Consider the following 18,087-nt stretch of genomic DNA (forward strand, 5'->3'; position numbering starts at 1 on the left):
TAAAGAGAGACCAAATCAAATACAAGAGTCAAATGACAGAAATGTATTTATTTTGTCCATACTCACACGTGGGCATTTTTAGCATTTTACCATTGCAATGATTATTTACAAAAACATTCATTCAACCTTAGAGGCAGCTGATTCCCAAAATGATCGGAGTCCAGCCTTGCTCTCCTACATGAATCCAGCAACACTGACCAGTCTCCCGCAGGCAGCTGAGGCAGGCAGAGGTGTGGGGGGGCCGGATGGACACCTCTCTGATTGCAGGAGAGACAACAGCAGACCCATGGTGTGCGCCGAGCAGGCTGAATACCCTTCAAGTGGCCTTGTGGTTTCATGCGTGTGTGAGGACTTCATAGAATGAAGAAGTTCTGTTCATAGAGGAGCCGTTCTGAAAACAAACGAATGAGAACTAATAGAAAAATGAGGATAAACTTGGAAAACAACAAATGGTCCGGTAGCACTTTAAAGACTCACAAAACATGTCGATTGTTTCGTTAGCTGTCGTGGTCTTGGCCAGTGGACATTCATTACACAGTCTGCCCCTCCCTCAGTGTGGAGAGGACACACCGGCCTTTCAAACCCACACTGAGATTCCAGCTAAAACACTGTTTTGGTCAGATGTCAGACTGGTTTATTAACTGCAGACAGATCGATTGTACGTAATTATAAGCAAGGCAACGAGCATGTCCCGGGGGTCAGGGAAGTCTCACAGTCCGTGATTTCCACTGCCCACTGCAACATTGTCTACCCTGGGCTGGAGTTCCCATCCTGTCCCGTCTCCACAGCTCCCAGCCTCTGTTTGTGGAAAACGACTAGCAGTCTAGGATGGAGGCTAGTACCAGGGGGCATGATCACATGACCCTGCAGTCTCAACGCAGCAGCTCAGAACCTGTCTGGGGAAGGTGGGCGATTAGCTCCTTCACGGTCACTCTTCCCCCTAACGGCCCATTGACTCACCCGCCAGACCGTGGTCTGTTGCCTGGCTCTGCACGTTGGTGGTTGGTGTCTCGTCCACGTTCCTAGCGCCGGGTGCAGACGTGGTTCATGCAGATAATAGAACAGCCGTAGCCAGGAACTTGTAGCCTCTGCCGTGACACCTCACGTGACCCATCCTGCACTGAATACAACCATTGTCGCAACGCCACAATCCTCCCATAAAGAACAAGGGGCCTAGTCCCTCAGCGCTGCTCAGAGCCATCAGGATGGGCTTTATGGGACACCTGTCAGGGGCCGATTCAAGCAATCCAATCCAATGGGGTGTCTACACTGGCCCTACACTTACTCTGCAGAAGAGCAGAGTGAGGTGGATTTAAGAGCAGCCGTTAGCTTCCTAGGCTGTGTCTAGACTACATGCCTCTGTCGGCAGAGGCATGTAGATTAGACAGATCAGCAAAGGCAAATGAAGCCACGATTTAAATGAGCCGACACGCTGCCATGCTGCCGACAGAGGCATATAGTTTAGACGTACCCCTAAAGGGGGAGTTCTAAAGAGGCTGGCGAGAGGCTGTTCTTAGTGGGGGCAGAATGAGGAGCAATGGTCTCAGGTTGCAGTGGGGGAGGTCTAGGTTGGACATTAGCACAAACTATTTCCCATGGCGGGTGGGGAAGCACTAGGCCGGGTTCCCTGGGGAGGGGGTGGAATCTCCATCCCTAGAGGTGTTTACATTCTGGGTTGACCAAGCCCTGGCTGGGATGACTGAGTGGGGGTTGGTCCTGCGTTGGGTGGGGGCTGCACTCGATGATTCCCGAGGGCTCCGCCAGCCCTGGGGTTCTCGGATTCTTTGTTAGTAAAACCGAAGTGTTGTGGCTCCGAGAGTGGCACTGAAGTGTGCACAGCACCTCTGTGTGGCCCCGAGAGCTGCCTTGCCCCCAAGCCCTGTGGGGTGACCAAGGTGCTGGAGTTGGCTGCTGGCCCTCACTCACATGCCCCAGGCAGGGAGAGAATCGCCCCCCAGAGCAGACTGGCTTGCACCGTGGGGCTTTTGTGCCACTTTGCAGCATCAGGTCCCTTGTGAGGACACTGGGCACATGCCATGTAACCACGTCCCCGCCGTGACAGGGCTCTGGGTACAGGGGAGCCTGATCCGGGCGACATGGCAGGAGGGAGCAGCTGATCCAGAGCCCCCCTTAAACATGACCCCTCTGTTACCTGCAAAGGGTCCAGCTCCTCTGATCTGATACCTCGACCCACTGGCAGCATCTCTTAGGGAGCCAGCCCTGCACAGGCTCAGGGCTCGGAGCGTGGGCACAACGCCAGGCCCAGGGTTCCCCGGCTCGGGTCCATTGCCCCACTGCAAGGCAGCAGTTGGGGCCAGAACTGCAATGTCCTTTGCAATCTCACCGTTCCGGTCCGTTAGGCCCCAGCCCGCCCTGAGCTGAGATAAGAAAGTGCCGGCTCATCGCCTCAGGGCCAGGTGGGCGGGGGGGCACTCGCTGCTCTCCTGGTAACGGGGTCCCTCTGACTCTCCCTGTGCCCTTGCATTCGGCCTGTGCCCCCCCTGAGCTCCTATCCCTTGCCACAGGGCTCCGTCCGAGCCAGTCTCTGCCCGTTCCCTGTGTGTGGCATGGACTGCACCTGCCTGGCGGGGCCCTTCGCATTTCTCCTCCATCCTGTTGGCCTCGGGCCACGTCTCCAGCATGCCCAGATCACTTGCAGTTAGAAGCCTGTGTTTTCCTTCTGTGCTCAGGCCCCACAGCAGCGGCCTGGCCCCCTGCCTTGCACGGCAGGTTTTCCTCCCGGTTCCGGTGGCTTCTCTTTCCCCGGTGGGAAGGCCAAGATTCCTTTTCGCTGCTGCCAATGCGATGCCACCTGGAAAACCTCAGCTCCCAGCGACAGTCTCTGCCACAGCCTCAGCAGTGACCTCAGCTCGGCCTTGTCCAGTTGGCACCTGCCCCGGCCAAAGCTGCCAGGGCTGTTTGGTGCCAACTGAGGCTAATTCAGCCACGTGCCCGGACGGACACTTCTGTTCCAGCCTCCCCCATGCAGGGCTGCCTGGCACATCCCCCGACAGACTCCACGTGTTTGCTGCCCGGCTGTGATGAACATGGATCACTCACAGGCCCTGAGTGATGAGAAGCCGCTGTCTGGGGAGGAGCAGGACCATGCAGTACCCTAACCCCCTCCCCCGCATTGGACATGTGTTCCCGGGGTTCAGTGGAATGACAGCGACAGCATCCCACAGGCCCCTCCGTCTGTTCAGGGGGCGGGGGATGAGTAACGGAAGGGAAGGAGAACGCCCGGCCTCCCGGCCACCCTCCTCCCCAGGGGCAAAGCAGGGACCTTGCCTCCCCCAGACTTACCCCCTCTGCTGCTGTGACAGACCGGGCCGGGTCTGGACACTGCTGAGGGCGTCTGCTCAGGGTGAATTGCTCAAACTCGGGGCTGCTTACAGCCCCAGACTGGAGAACTTTCCAAACAGGCCACAAACCAGTCACACCGAGTGCTTCAGCTGCAAATCCAAGCAGAAGGAAGCCTCACGAGCAAAACCCCCCGGACATCCCAGATCTCCCTGTGCCACCATCAGCCCTGGGCCTGCCCACAGGTGATGGGTTATAGGACCTAATCTCACCTACCCTGAATGGGTCCTCCCCATCCCAAAGAATCAGCCACAGATCCCAGGTCAATTTACACTCTGGATCTTACCCACAAGATCACGCTGGGCCAATCCTTTAGCATCTAACATCTCAAGGTTTTTTACTAAGAGAAAGAAAAGCACGGAGTTAGATGGTTAAGGAGAATACATGACATGCATCGAATCACCCAGTTCTCGATGCAGGCTCTCAGCAGAGATGTTACAAACTGCTATCTTAAACATCTCTGCTGTATATCCGATGCCAGGATGGGCCAACGATTGTTCCCGGCTCCCTGTTCCTCGCAAGGCTGCCTCGGGGATCAGTAGCAGAATTGAAGGCCAGATGGAGTTCGCCTCTTGGCATTTTATATCCATCCCTGGTACCTTCCAAGCTGGAGCAGGTCACATGGCCCAGTGACCGATCCCTGTGCCCCATGTCAGCAGCCATGACATTGGCTGGTTTGCAGTCTCCAGACGCATCCCTCAGGTGTGTACTGGGCACCTTGAGAGCCGTGGTCCCTAATGAGCATAGTCATTGACTGAACAGTCCTTCCTCACAGCAGGCAGTCCAGGCTATCACTCTGTCTCTAGCTGAGAACACTCACAGTATCATCACAGAGTCCACATTCATAACTCCACACGCATACATCACACGAGTATATGAGGAGCACACACAGAATCAGTCGAACAAAAGCTTTCATTGGTCACCTCCCATGGCCCCCTTTGTACCAACTTTAGGGTCACCACCTCCCCGTGGGCGCAGCAGGGATCTGGCTGCTCCCCTTAAAATCCAGTAACGTGACAGCTAGTGACTCCCCTGCTGGGTGCTTGTGCAAGGACCTCCAGACCAGCAAGAGCTTCTGCCGGCCGGGTCGTTTGGTCCCTCAGAGCCGAATGGCACCTCATGAGCCCCGTCTGGGAACCGTTCCTGACCTGCCACCTCACACCTGCCCTGGGACACCTTTCCCTCTGGGTCACCTATCGGGCTGGCTGGATCCATCTAGGTTGGACAGACACCGGGCAGGGTTGGTCCAGATGGTGCTGGGTCCTGCCGGGAGGGCAGGGGACGGGGTTCGATGACCTGTCCAGGTCCCTTTCCCTTCTCGTACCTGTGATTCTACGATTCTCTGATTCAGTCTCTCTAGCGTTGCCAGTCGGATCTCATCCACCCCATTGCACAGCCGGGCCCCGTGCCAGGGGTGATCTGAAACGGTTTAAAACCACTTCCCTGAATTGACCACGGCTTGTAGGATCAGCAACTGGCACCTCAGTGAGCATGTGCCAAGTTCCCCGTCTGTTCTGCCCAGGGCAGCACCGACCACAACATCACCCCTGTTGCTCCCACCTCTAAACTTACCCTAAACACTCTCAACGGGATTTTCTAACAATATCATGCAAAGCCCAAGATTTGGTGGTGATGGGGGACTTCAACTACCCAGATATATGGTGGGAAAATAATACAGCGGGGCACAGACTATCCAATAAGTTCGTGGACTGCACGGGAGACAACTTTTTATTTCAGAAGGTTGAAAAAGCTACCGGGGGAAGCTGTTCTAGATTTGATCCTAGCAAATAGGGAGGAACTGGTTGAGAATTTGAAAGTGGAAGGCAGCTTGGGTGAAAGTGATCATGAAATCATAGAGTTCACAATTCTAAGGAAGGGTAGAAGGGAGAACAGCAAAATAGAGACAATGGATTTCAGGAAGGTGGATATTGGTAAGCTCAGAGAGCTGATAGGTAAGGTCCCATGGGAATCAAGACTGAGGAGAAAAACAACTGAGGAGAGTTGGCAGTTTTTCAAAGAGACATTATTAAGGGCCCAAAAGCAAGCTATTCCGATGTGTCGGAAACACAGAAAATATGGCAGAAGACTGCCTTGGCTTAACTATGAGATCTTGCATGATCTAAAAATAAAAAAGGAGTCCTATAAAAAATGGAAAGTAGGACAAATAACAAAGGATGAATATAGGCAAACAGCACGGGAATGCAGGGGCAAGATTAGAAAGGCAAAGGCACAGAATGAACTCAAACTAGCTACGGGAATAAAGGGAAACAAGAAGAATTTTTATAAATACATTAGAAGCAAGAGGAAGACCAAGGAGAGTGTAGGCCCACTGGTCAGTGAGGAGGGAGAAACAGTAATAGGAAACTTGGAAATGGCAGAGATGCTCAATGACTTCTGTTTCGGTCTTCACCGAGAAGTCTGTAGGAATGCCTAACATAGCGAATGCTAGTGGGAAGGGGGTAGGTTTAGAAGGTAAAATTTAAAAAGAACAAGTTAAAAATCACCTAGAAAAGTTAGATGCCTGCATGTCACCAGGGCCTGATGAAATGCATCCTAGAATACTGAAGGAGTTGATAGAGGAGGTATCTGAGCTTCTAGTTATCATCTTTGGAAAATCATGGGAGACAGGAGAGATTCCAGAAGATTGGAAAAGGGAAATATAGTGCCCATTTATAAAAAGGGGAATAAGAACAACCCAGGAAACTACAGACCACTTAGTTTAACTTCTGTGCCTGGGAAGATAATGGAGCAAGTAATTAAGGAAATCGTCTGTAAACACTTGGAAGATGGCAAGGTGATAGGGAACAGCCAGCATGGATTCGTAAAGAACAAATCATGTCAAACCAATCTGATAGCTTTCTTTGATAGGATAACGAGTCTTGTGGATATGGGAGAAGCGGTGGATGTGGTATACCTAGACTTTAGTAAGGCATTTGATACGGTCTCGCATGATATTCTTATCAATAACCTAGGCAAATACAACTTAGATGGGGCTACTATAAAGTGGGTGCATAACTGGCTGGATAACCGTAATCAGAGAGTAGTTATTAATGGTTCACAATCCTGCTGGGAAGGCAGAACAAGTGGGGTTCCGCAGGGGTCTGTTTTGGGACTGGTTCTGTTCACCTCCATCCCTAGAGGTGTTTACGTCCCGATTTGACCAAGCTCTGGCTGGGATGACTGAGTTGGGTTGGTCCTGCGTTGGGCGGGGGCTGCACTCGATGATTCCCGAGGGCTCCGCCAGCCCTGGGGTTCTCGGATTTCTTTGTTAGTAAAACCGAAGTGTTGTGGCACCAAGAGTGGCACTGAAGTGTGCACAGCGCCTCTGTGTGGCCCCGAGAGCAGCCCCCAAGCCCTGTGGGGTGACCGAGGCACTGGAGTTGGCTGCTGGCCCTCGCTCACATGCCCCGGGCAGAGAGCGAATTGCCCCCCAGAGCAGACTGGCTTGCACTGTGGGGCTTTTGTGCCATTTTGCAGCATCAGGTCGCTTGCGAGGACACCGGGCACATGCCACGTAACCACGTCCTCGCTGTGGCAGGGCTCTGGGCACTGGGAGCCTGGTCCGGGCGACACGGCAGGGCAGACTCCAGGGCTGTTCGACGTTGGGTTCGCTCTGGGTTCTGAGCATGGTGCCAAAGGCTGGGGGGTGTTTAGTGCCGGGTGTCACTCAAGAAGCACCAGCTGATCCAGAGCACCCCTTAAACACGACCCTTCTGTTACCTGCGATGGGTCCAGCTCCTCCGATCCGATACCCTGACCCACTGGCAGCATCCCCCAGGGAGCCAGCCCTGCACTGCCTCGCGGCTCAGAGTGCAGGTGCAGCGCCAGGCCCAGGGTTCCCCGGCTCAGACCGTGGGGGGTCACCGGTCCATTGGCCCACTGCAAGGCGGCAGTTGGAGCCACAAGTGCACTGTCCTTTGCAATCTCACCCTTCCGGTCCGTTAGGCCCCAGCCTGCCCTGAGCTGAGATAACAAAGTGCTGGCTCATCGCCTCTGGGCCAGGTGGGCGGGGGAGGGCACTCACTTCTCTCCTGGTAACGGGGTCCCTCTGATTCTCCCTGTGGCCTTGTCTTCAGCCTGTGGTCGCCTTCAGCCCCGATCCCTTGCCACAGGGCTCCGTCCGAGCCAGTCGCTGCCCGTTCTGTGTGTGGCACGGACTGCACCTGCCTCACGGGGACTGTCATGGCTCCTTCCCCACTCTGGCATGATAAATGCAGAAGTGGGGGCCAGCAAGTGTACCCCAAAGCCTTATCTACCAGGCTTTGGTATAAAACTTCCCCCAACTGGACAGAAGACTCCAAATGAGCCTAATCAGCTCAGAGCGGAGCGGAGCGGAGTAGAAGAATGACTTCTTGTGTCCTGCTTACAACACTCCTATACACAGCTTAGTTTATGATGCAGACAAGAAGCAAGACCTAAAAGCAAACCATGTCCCAAGATAGACTAAATGACCATAAGAAGCCATGGTCTCTTCCTGCCTTAACACCGGGGTCTGCATTTATGAGCTTAACTGATGCGTATCTACCAACAGCACAAGCCATTCCTACCGCTAATCAGGAAGGGCGGCTGGGAAGGTGAGACAGAAGGATACAGACCTTAGAAGCCAGACATACAGAACTTAGAGCCTTCATTATACTTCTTATATTCTTATACAAACCCTAAAATGCTACATTTTGGCTACAGTTGTTCCTTCCTAAGTGGAGCGCTCTGCATTTGTCCTTATTGAATGTCATTCTATTTACCTCAGACCATTTCTCCAGTTTGTCCAGATCATTTTGAACTTTATTCCTATCTCCCAAAGCACTTGTAACCCCTCCCTGCTTGGTCTGCTCCACAGACGTTAGACGTGTGGGACCAGGGCCGGCTTTGCCGATTCCACTTATTCCCCAGAATCGGGCCCTGCGCCTAAGAGGGCCCTGTATCCTAATGTCGTGGTCACCTACCAGTCGATTGTGATCGACCAGTCGATCGCGAGGTGTACAGGCGTCCCCACTACCTTTTCCCCCCACCCCTGAGAAGCCCCACTACCTACCTCTAGCGTAGTGCCAGCTTCCCACGGATTGGACGGATGTCCTGCCTGCAGCTCTGACCACTTCCGGGGGTTCTGAAAGTCTGCTCGCTGCTCCCCTTGCACAGCTCTGCGGTGGGCCGGGCATGCTATGGGAGGGGGCGTTGGCCCCGGAGGGGGAGCACAGGGGCTTCTCTTCATCGCAGGAGTGGTGAGTCGAGCACAGGGGTTTCCCAGCACCGTGGGAGAGGGGTCAGCCCCAGGGTTTGACCCCGGGGCAGGCGTGTGTGGGGGGTTGGCTGCACCGCGGGAGGGGGGTTTGGCCCTGGAGCAGGTGCGAAAGGGGATTTGACTGCACTGCGAGGAGGGGCATTGGCCCCGGGGCAGGCATGTGCCAGCTTCCCTCTGGGGAAGGGGGGGGGAGAATCCTGGGAGGTGGGTGCAGGGGACTCTCTGCCCCCACTGGCCCCCTGTCCTCACTCCCCAGCTCCCTGTTCCCTCTCCCCAGCCTGAAAAACCTGTCCCCACTGGCACCCTGTCCCCTACTGAAGCTCCCACTAGCGCCCTTCCCCAGTATTGTCCCCTGCTCCCACCAACACAGTTGGGACCACATTACTGTAGCTTGGGGGGGGGGCGGTTGGAGGAGGGTTTTTTTGCATCTCACTTTTGTGGCCCTGTGACGGCGCGTTGGGGGTTCCCCGTCTCCTCCACCCCGAAATGGCACAAACAGACTGTACCAGCCAGTGGAATTGAGGGTGGTTTATTGCTCCTCCAGCACAGCGCAGCACAGATGTAATCTGGTTACAGGAACTGGGCTAGGATGCCTCAGGCCCCCTTGAGATGGGGGAGACTGGGCCCCTAAACTCCAGCTCCTCTCCCTAGGCTGTCTCATCCATCCTCACAGACAGCCACCAACCAACTAACTAAATTCCCTTGCAGCCCTGCCCCCCCAGTCAGGGCCGCATTCCACCTTCCTTTGTTCCTCTCCATGGGGGGTGTCTGGCCCCTGGCTCAACAAGTTTGGCCTTACCTCTGCCTAGCGAGGTTTTCCCTGCTGGGTCTTGCTCCAGACAGCAGGGGTCACCACAGCCCAGCAAGTACCCCCACTACGTCACAGGCCCCAACTGACTTTTCTGTGGTCGGTGACCCCTGACTCAAAACAGGTTCCCCGCCCTTCTCAGAAATAAAGACAATGCAGAAACTGTTTGTGTTTGTCATAGTATTTTATTTGAAAATGCAGCCTGGCCACAAACCTCCAATTGGGGCCATGCCCCCATCTGGCTGCAGTATCATAAAACTCCTGCACTCCCCTTTCCCCCAGAGCCTATGTCTGAAAATCAGTTGTACAACTATCAAAACATACATGATTGTCCTAATCTGAAAGTGAGACTCTATAATTCATATTCCTTTAGAATGTGGTGACTTCTAGCAATATGGGTAAGAGATCAAGAGACATTGGTAGAAAGTGCCCACGTGGGAGAAAGAAAAGAGCCGGACACAAGGCAAAGGCTGTTGAAAGACAGAAGCAAAAGGTGCTTTAAACAAGTAGGCTACGTCTAGACTGGCGTGATTTTCCGCAAATGCTTTTAACGGAAAAGTTTTCCGTTTAAAGCATTTTCGGAAAACAGAGTCTATATTGGCAGGACGCTTTTCTGGAAAAGCCATTTTTGCGATCGGGGCTTTTTTACGGAAAAGAAATCTCTGCTGTCTACACTGACCCTTTTGCGCAAGCCCTTAGGCCTGGTCTCCACTGACAAATATTGTCACCCAAACCTGCCCTTCGGCACCAAAACAGGGGGACTGTTCGCACTGTGATTCGACTGCTGTCGGGGAAATGCCCGGTTTTGGCGACAAAATACTTCCACCCTACGAGACACTTTTTTTCTTTTCTCCTCCCTTTATTGTCGATGGAGAGCCAGGGTGGCCTCCGCTGTTTGTTTTGTGGAGAGAATTGGCTTCCGCCAGCATCCCACAGTGCCTGCTCTGATCCCTCTACTCAATGTTTTGTGACCTCTGCTGCCCTGCAGGCCTGTGTCCCTCGCCTTTCAAATCTCGAGGAAGTATCACCCTGCTGGGTGTCCGGTTCTGTCCCTGGGGCGCGGCTCAGCGAGGGGGAGAACCAAAGGGCCATTTGGAGCCAGGGAGACGGGCTCTGAGCAGGGACCCCGAGGCTGGGGGCTGGGATCCCTCTGGGGCCCTTCAGCCTGGCCAGGCTCCTTAGCGCACAGCCCCCCCCAGAACCCCTTCCCGGGAAATGCCCCATGGGGGGGGGTGGAGTTTTTCCAGGGGTGTCAGGCTCCCCCGCCCATCCCCCTTGTGTGTTTTCTCCCCAGGGAAGCGAGACGATGGGCCCAGTCGCCTTCTTCAGCCTCTGCCTCCTCGGCTGCCTGATCTTTAACCCCTCGCTGGAAGGTAAGTCCCTGCCCGGCCTCTCGGCCTGGACACCCCAGGCTCTGTTTGCCCCCATGGGACGTGAAGTCATTTCACTCAGGGGCCCAGCCCCGCCGTGGGGGAGCAGCCACCAGAGCTGGGTCCCCATAGCCCCTGCCCCGCCCGACCCATCAATCCAGACCCCGACCAGCAGCTCAGCCCCTGCGTGGGGAGAATGCGCCGTTGCACCTTTAATATCGTCTCTTGGAGACACGGCCAGCTCTGCGGAACTCCCTTTTCTCCTCGACTTTCCTCCCATGAGCCCTCACCGGCCACTGCTGAGCTTATTAAATAAACCCCGTTCAATGCCATTGCTGTTGCTGCCAATGCTCACTCCTTCCCTTCCCTCCTTCTGCGCGTTCAGGGGCACTTTCTCCTCGCTGCCGTAAAACCTCAGATCCACAACCAATTTCTCCTTGTGAGTCAGAATTAGCCCTGAGGTGACTGTTCCCCTCAGACCTTCTTCCCCTTCGCTCCTCATACGGCCCAAGGACATTGTGAAATGTTCACGTTTTCCCAACCAAGAGCCGGGAAACTGAAGTCCCCCAATTCCGACCGGCTCCTCTGCTTTCTATTGATAGGATATTTCTGTTCCTATTTTGTATAGTTTGTTCTGGGAATACCTCCTCCTCCTCCTCCTCCTCGTGTGGGAGTTGGCATCACTGCTTCCCCCTCTTTTTAGGGAGCTCCTCCTTGCATTGGTGTGCAGACGTCTGAGAGGCCCTTCCCGCACGGTTCTCCCTCTTGCTGCTCCCTCCACTTCCACTTTTGCAGTTTTCTGTTTCCCACCCCACACGTAGCCTCTGTTAAGGTCACCTCTGGGATTTTGCCACCTGCCTCTTTTCAACCTAGTTTAAAGCCCCGTCCCTAGGTTGGCAAACGAGCACGTGGGGTCCCTTCAGCCTGTGCTGTACCCCTGTGCCCCAACTTCCCTTCTGCTCCCTGCCCCACCAGTGTCACCCTGACTCCCAGTGCTCCCCGCCCTCACCCCACAGTCCCCATCTGCTCTGACTCTACCATCCTGCTGCTCCTTTGTGTCGACCTCCCCAGCGCCCTGGCACAGAAGTCAGGAGGAGGCCATATTCCCTGAGGACACCGCCAAGGGGGAGTGGACAGCAGTCATTGTCGGTAGCACAACCTCACTGCCACAGCGAAATGGGGGGGGGGGGACAGCCGGTTCATCTGAGGGGCCATTTTGGGAAAGAACAAAGTGTCACAGCGGTTTTGGAAGTCTGGATGAGCAAGTCGGGCAGCTCCTGACAGCTCCGCTCCCTCTCTCGCCGCCACAACAGCCGCTCCCCGACGTGTGAGCGCTCTCCGGACTGGACTGGGAATAAACGCCACAGCCCACTGTCACCGTGGCTGGTTCCACTTCAGAGACCACTGCTTTAAGTTCTTCTCTGAGCAGCTGACCTGGTTAGATGCTGAGGTAGGAGGCTCGTCTCCAGGATCCATGGGGTGGGGCAGGATAGTGGGTTTGGTGACTGGCTCTGGGGGTGGGGGTTGAAGCGGTGGGGGGGGGGTGATATGAATCGTCTGGGGACCGGCCCTGGGGCCCAGGAACAGGCTCCGAGAGGGGACTCGCTCTCCACTCATCCGCCCCTGCCCCGCTGCAGCCGGGTGGGAGAGGACCCCACATAAGTCAATGAGCATCCTCCGCCAGGGTGACAGGCCTGGCCCATGTCCCTCTGCAGACGCAGTGTCAGTATGACCGGACCAGGGCCCATCTGGCCTCCATCCTCAATGACGCAGAAAGGGACGCGGTGGCCAACTACCTCGGAACACTGACCTCCACGGATCGCATCTGGATCGGACTCTACAACCCCAGCAAGGTGAGTGCCCGGCCCGGCTTGGCCTCGGGCAGCTGCCCCGCCCCACGGCTCTGGCTCCCAGGGGCTGGGCACATCCCAAACCCCACGATCCCTTCATGTGGCCACCAGGGTCTCCCTCCCCCACTGCTACCCCTTCCCCCCTCACGGGCACCAGTGTGTCCCCTCTGCACTGCCCAATCTCCCCGGCCCCCGCCCCCTTTCCATCCCCATCCTATAGTAACCTCCCCCTGCCCTCTGGCTTCTCCCCCCCAGACCTGGTCCCCCCCACCTCAGGCTGACCTTTGACCTGCACCTGTCTCCCCAACTACTGCCCCGTCTCCCTTCCCCCTCCCAGCCCCTGCCAAGCCCCCCACTGTGCTCAATAGCCCCCTTCCTTCCCCCTCCCGGCCCACGCACTGTGCCGAGCCCTCTCCCTCCCTCCCACAGCCTGTCTCCCATCCCCACCCCACGTTTTCCAGCCGCTTTTCCTTGCCCCAGACTTGAAACTCTGAACACCCCCCCACGGCTGGTCCCCCCCTCGGCCTGGGCATCCCGCCCTGGCCTGGTTCTCTGTAGGGGAACCCCAGCTCCACCGGGCAGGGAGGGTCAGGGGGACCCGTCACCGGCTGAGAAGGAGCCCAGACAAAAACCTCCAGGGCGGCAGCCCCATCACAGCTGCCCTGCGTAACTTCATCGAACTCCATCTGAGCTCTGCTCCATCCGTTTCCTGCCCCCTGCTCAGGGCGGCTCTGGACAGGGGAGGGGACGAGGGTCGCTGCCTGGAACCTCCCTCAGATTCGGGCCTTGGCTCCCTGCCCCAGAGCAGAGTCTGGGCCGGGCCCCGTGCGGGAGGGGGAGGCGCTGTGAGCCGTTCTCCAGCCTGCTCAGCCATCCAGCTCCCCCTCCCCCGGCACTGCATGGAGCTAGTTCTGTGCCCCCCAAACCCAGCCAGTCCCCCGAGAGCCGAGGCCAGGCCAGAGCCAGGCCCCTAAAGTGACCGGCCCCTTGTCCCCTGCTCTGAGTGTTCGGAGCTACCGGTCCTGCTGCCTTGGGGCCAGGCTGGCGCTGAGCCCTCGAGAGGGAAACGGCCCCGAGTCCCCTCCCCCGACCACCCAGCGTCTCCATCACAGACACACGTCGATTTTGCTCCCACCGGCTGAGACCAGCACAGGAAGCCCCCTGCCCCCCCGGCGGGCCCTGGCCCCTGGGGACTGCCCCCCCCCCCCCCCGAGTGACTGCAGCTTGGGGCGGGGATTTGGTCCATCGGCGAAGGGCTTGGGGGGCAGAAGGGAAAGTTGAGGGGCTGAGCGTTACTGTGACGTCCGTGTCTCTGGGCTGCCCCTTCCCCCGCCCTCGCCCCGGCCTGAGCAGGGCCCTGCTGTATGCGGGTTTGGTGTGTCTATGGTGCCGCATCACCAGGGTCTCTTCTGCCCGGCTCCCCACAACCTTTCTCCCCTGGATCTGCAGGACAAGACCTGGGTGTGGTCAGATGGCTCCCTCTATCGCTACCGTACTTGGATTCCTGGGGAACCAAACAACAGTGGAGGCATGGAGTACTGTGGTGAGCTGATGGCCGCCTTTGGTAAGCAAAGTCTCAAACTCACCTGCTCCAGCAAAGGAGCCCCGTCAGCCCCTGTGCACACCACAGAGCCCGCTGAGGGCCTGGCCTCCTGTCCCGTCTCCCTGCCTCTCCCCCGGCTCCCCCAGCTGATCTCTGTGACCCAGGAAATGTCTGTTTCCATGGTAGCACCTCTAAGGTCCAAGTACCCACATCCAACTAGTCTTCCCTCTAATTCACCGTCCATGTGCCTCCCAGCCCTGGCCGGTCCTACTTGTCACTGGCCAACTGCTCCCACACGCCCGGACAAGTTCACTCCCAGCCGTTTGGCCAGGGATTGTTTAACCCCTTTGGGTATGTCTACACTACAGCACTAATTCGAACTAACTTAATTCAAATTAGTTAATTCGAACTAAGCTAATTCGAACTAGTGCATCTAGACCTAAAAACTAGTTTGAATTAGCATTTTGCTAATTCGAACTAGCATGTCCACATTGAGTGGACCCTGAACCGAGGTTAAGGCTGGCCGGAAGCAGTGCCGGCAGGGTGTCAGGTTAGGACTTAGAGTGTGGAGCTGCTGCCTCAGGCTAGCCAAGGGCTGTGCTTAAAGGGACCTGACCCCCACCCCGGACAGACAGTTCTCAGGGGTTCCCCGCTTGTCTAAGTCGATGAGGGACAGCAAAGCAGTCCTGGCTTGGAGTGCCCTGAGTGCCCACACTCGGCACATCACAGCACTCGGCCATCAGCCCAACTGCACTTGCCTCAGGCTGCCATCCGGGGCGGGGGGGGTGATCAAGCGGGGGACTGCAGGAGAGCTTCCACCCCGAGAATCCCGCAGAGCCACCCCAGTCCTACCCTTCGGGGGCTCGTACCCCATTCCTCCCTCACCTCCTTCCACTTACCCCTTCCTAGCCCCCCTTCCTGGTGTACAAAATAAAGGACACGTGTGTTCAAAAATAGAAACTCTCTTTATTGAACAAAACTCGGAGAGACTGGGAAAAGGAGGTGGGAGAGGGGAAGAGAGAGGGTGGGATAGGGGAGGAGGAAACCTGGGAGGAGGGAGCTGGAAGGGGGAAGACAGGAGAAGAAGGAGGAGGAGAAGTATCAAACTGTGGCACGCCATATCTTCAGTACTGTGTACAGATGTGATCTCCTCACCCCAGAAAAGATATTTTGGCCTTGGAAAAGGTTCAGAAAAGGGCAACTAAAATGATCAGGGGTTGGGAACAGGTCCCATATGAAGAGAGGCTAAAGAGACTGGGACTTTTCAGCTTAGAAAAGAGGAGACTGAGGGGGGATATGATAGAGGACTATAAAATCATGAGTGGTGTGGAGAGGGTGCATAAAGAAAAGTTCTTCATTAGTTCCCATAATAGAAGGACTAGAGGACACCAAATGAAATGAATGGGTAGCAGGCTTCAAACTAATAACAGAAAGGTAGAGGGGTAGGTGGCAGCGGGTGGCTGGCTCGTGCTGTGCCAGGTGCAGGGTCTGCTGGCTGGGTGCTGGCAGGCTTGCACCTGGTACGGGCACCGTAGCCAGATCTTGGCCCTTTAAGGGCTCTGGGGCCAGGAGGGGGGCAAAAGAGTTTCCCTGGTGGTGCCCAGAGTGGCCACCAGGGCAAGCTGGGGAGGGCTAGCCTCCCACTAGTTCGAATCAAGTAGCCACACAGCCCTTAATTCAAACTACTTAATTCGAACTAGGCGTTAGTCCTCGTAGAATGAGGTTTACCTAGTTCGCATTAAGCGCTCCGCTAGTTCGAATTAAGTTCCAACTAGCGGTTTGCCTGTGTAGTGCCCATTAAAGTTAGTTCGAACTAACATCTGTTAGTTCGAATTAACTTTGTAGTGTAGACATACCCTTTCTGGCCACGGCTCACACGTCCGGGAGAGGGGCTGTTCTAATCCCATCACTTCACATCAACAAGTGCCACACGGCTGCCAAAAACAGAAAACCTCCTTCTGGGCGGCATGAACCGGAGTGTTGGGAGCCAGACCCGAGAAGCGATTCTTCTGCTCTGCTCCGCCCCACATTGGCCTCAGCTGGAATAGTGTGTCCAGTTCTGGCACCACATTGCAGGGAAAATATGGACAAACTGGAGAAGGTCCAGAGCAATGAAACTGATGAACCTTCTCGGACACATGAGCTGGGAGGGAAGGTTGACAAAATGGGGTTTGTTCCTTGTGGAGAGGAGAAGACGGAGAGGGGGCAGGAGAGCAGCTTCCAAATACCTAAAGGGGGTTGCAAGGAGCAGGGAGAAAACTTGTCCCCAGTAACCTCTGGTGGCAGGACAAGAAGCAAAGGGTTTGAATTGCAGCAAGAGACGCTCGGGCTGGACAATAAGAAAAACTTTGTCAGAGGCTGGGAATGGGTGACACTGTCGTGGGGTCGTCTCTCCGCATGATGCAATTGGGGGAGGGGGCACTGCCAAGGCAGGCACCACCCACTTGCCCTTCCCCCTCCCCAGCGATTTCTGTCTTGCCTCCTAGGTTATAAGAACTGGAATGATGCTCCCTGTGAATGGAAACACCCCTATCTCTGCAAGTACGGACTCTAGTGAGGGGGCCGCTCGCCTGGGTCCGACGGGGAGCTCAGCGCCTGGGCTACAAAGAACCGGGCCCCTGGGACACGATCAGGCAACATCCCAGACTTTCGGCTCCTTTGCTGCATCCAGGGCCAGTCCTGCCCCTTCCTGAGAGAGCAGCTCTCAGGTCCTCCTCTGCAAACTGCCTCCCCCCAGTGTCTCTGTGCTAGTTACACCCCTGTCCTCTCCCTCTCTCCTCCTCCATGGCTGCAATTCTACAGCAATAAATTCTCCTGAGCATGCAGGTCTGTGTGTGTCTCCTCTGCCCCATGTAGATGGGTCCATCCAGCCCCCTCTGGTCCTGAGCAGCCTGGTCCCAACTGGAAAGGAGGGAGGGGACCTCAGAGGGAGGTAGGTTGGGCCTAGGCTTAGGAGCAGGACTGGGTCTCCACCCAGAGCACTAATAGAGGCATCGTACGGCCCCGGGCTGAGAGGGGATCCGTGCCAGATCCCAACAACCGCGCCTGCTGGATACCGCATCCCCATGGACCCGTGCTTTGTGAGATCTCTCTGGTAGCCGGGTCGGAAGTCCTGTCCCTGGCCACACGAGTCTTTTAAGCTGAATTTCAAGTGGAGGAATAGAGAGGATTGAGGCAGGAGTCTGGGGTCACAGTCAGTGGTGGAAAAAGTACCGAAAAAAGTCACTTGAGTAAAAGTACTGCTACTGTGAAAAACATGTAACTCAGTAGAAGTCAAAGTATCCTCCTGGAAAATGACTTGAGTAAAAGTACAAAAGTATCACATCTCAATTGTACTCAGATATCCAGAAGTAAAAAGTAACGTTCCCATTGAAAGCTATCAGTAACTAACTGCGTTATTGTAGGGTAACTTTATTTTTCACACATATATTCACACACATATATATGCATATTCATATATACATACACACACAAAGACACACAGACAGACAGACAGACACACACACACACACATACACATTGTAGGCATAAAGGTGCGGGCACTCTAGCCTCAAAATTGTTGAGGGAAAAAAAATGCAGTCGTGGCCCCTTTAAGAGCCGTGTGTCCCACACGCGCTTCCGTCAAGTGCCACACCATTCCAGGAACCATGTGCTGGTACACCAGAGGGGAATCTCATTTGATTCAAGTAAGATGGGAAAACAGGAGCTGGTATGCGGACCTGGGGCACATCGTCATCAAAAAAGCACTGTGTGTGTGTGTGTGTATGTATGTGTATATATATATATATATATATAGATGTATATAATATCCATGCATTTATATCCTTATATGTGTGCATATGTATGTGTGTGTGTGTGTGTGTGTATATATATATATATATATATATAGATGTATATAATATCCATGCATTTATATC

At 55.3% G+C, this 18,087-nt stretch overlaps 2 protein-coding genes across 2 annotated transcripts in view; both read left to right on the forward strand.

Annotated features, from left to right (window-relative positions):
- Positions 1–18,087, forward strand: part of LOC142827925 (interferon-induced protein with tetratricopeptide repeats 5-like) — a 164,182-nt gene that overhangs the window by 17,915 nt on the left and 128,180 nt on the right. The gene's annotated exons all lie outside the window — the stretch shown is intronic.
- LOC149525526 (C-type lectin BfL-2-like) lies at positions 10,660–17,674 on the forward strand. The gene is made up of 5 exons (XM_089775992.1): positions 10,660–10,780; positions 12,091–12,227; positions 12,493–12,630; positions 14,077–14,191; positions 16,657–17,674. Exons 1-5 carry the CDS (start codon positions 10,714–10,716, stop codon positions 16,722–16,724), a joined length of 525 nt encoding a protein of 174 aa, XP_089632118.1. The 5' UTR covers positions 10,660–10,713; the 3' UTR covers positions 16,725–17,674.

This window comes from Pelodiscus sinensis, chromosome 1, assembly GCF_052426305.1.
Source record: "Pelodiscus sinensis isolate ZL-2025 chromosome 1, ASM5242630v1, whole genome shotgun sequence".
Lineage (NCBI taxonomy): Eukaryota > Metazoa > Chordata > Testudines > Trionychidae > Pelodiscus > Pelodiscus sinensis.

Coding starts and splice junctions, on each gene's coding strand:
- LOC149525526 (XM_089775992.1), top strand. CDS start 10,714: ATGGGCCCAGTCGCCTTCTTCAGCCTCTGCCTCCTCGGCTGCCTGATC. Junction 12,228..12,492: donor TGACCTGGTTAGATGCTGAG/GTAGGAGGCTCG, acceptor GTCCCTCTGCAG/ACGCAGTGTCAGTATGACCG. Junction 12,631..14,076: donor GACTCTACAACCCCAGCAAG/GTGAGTGCCCGG, acceptor CTGGATCTGCAG/GACAAGACCTGGGTGTGGTC.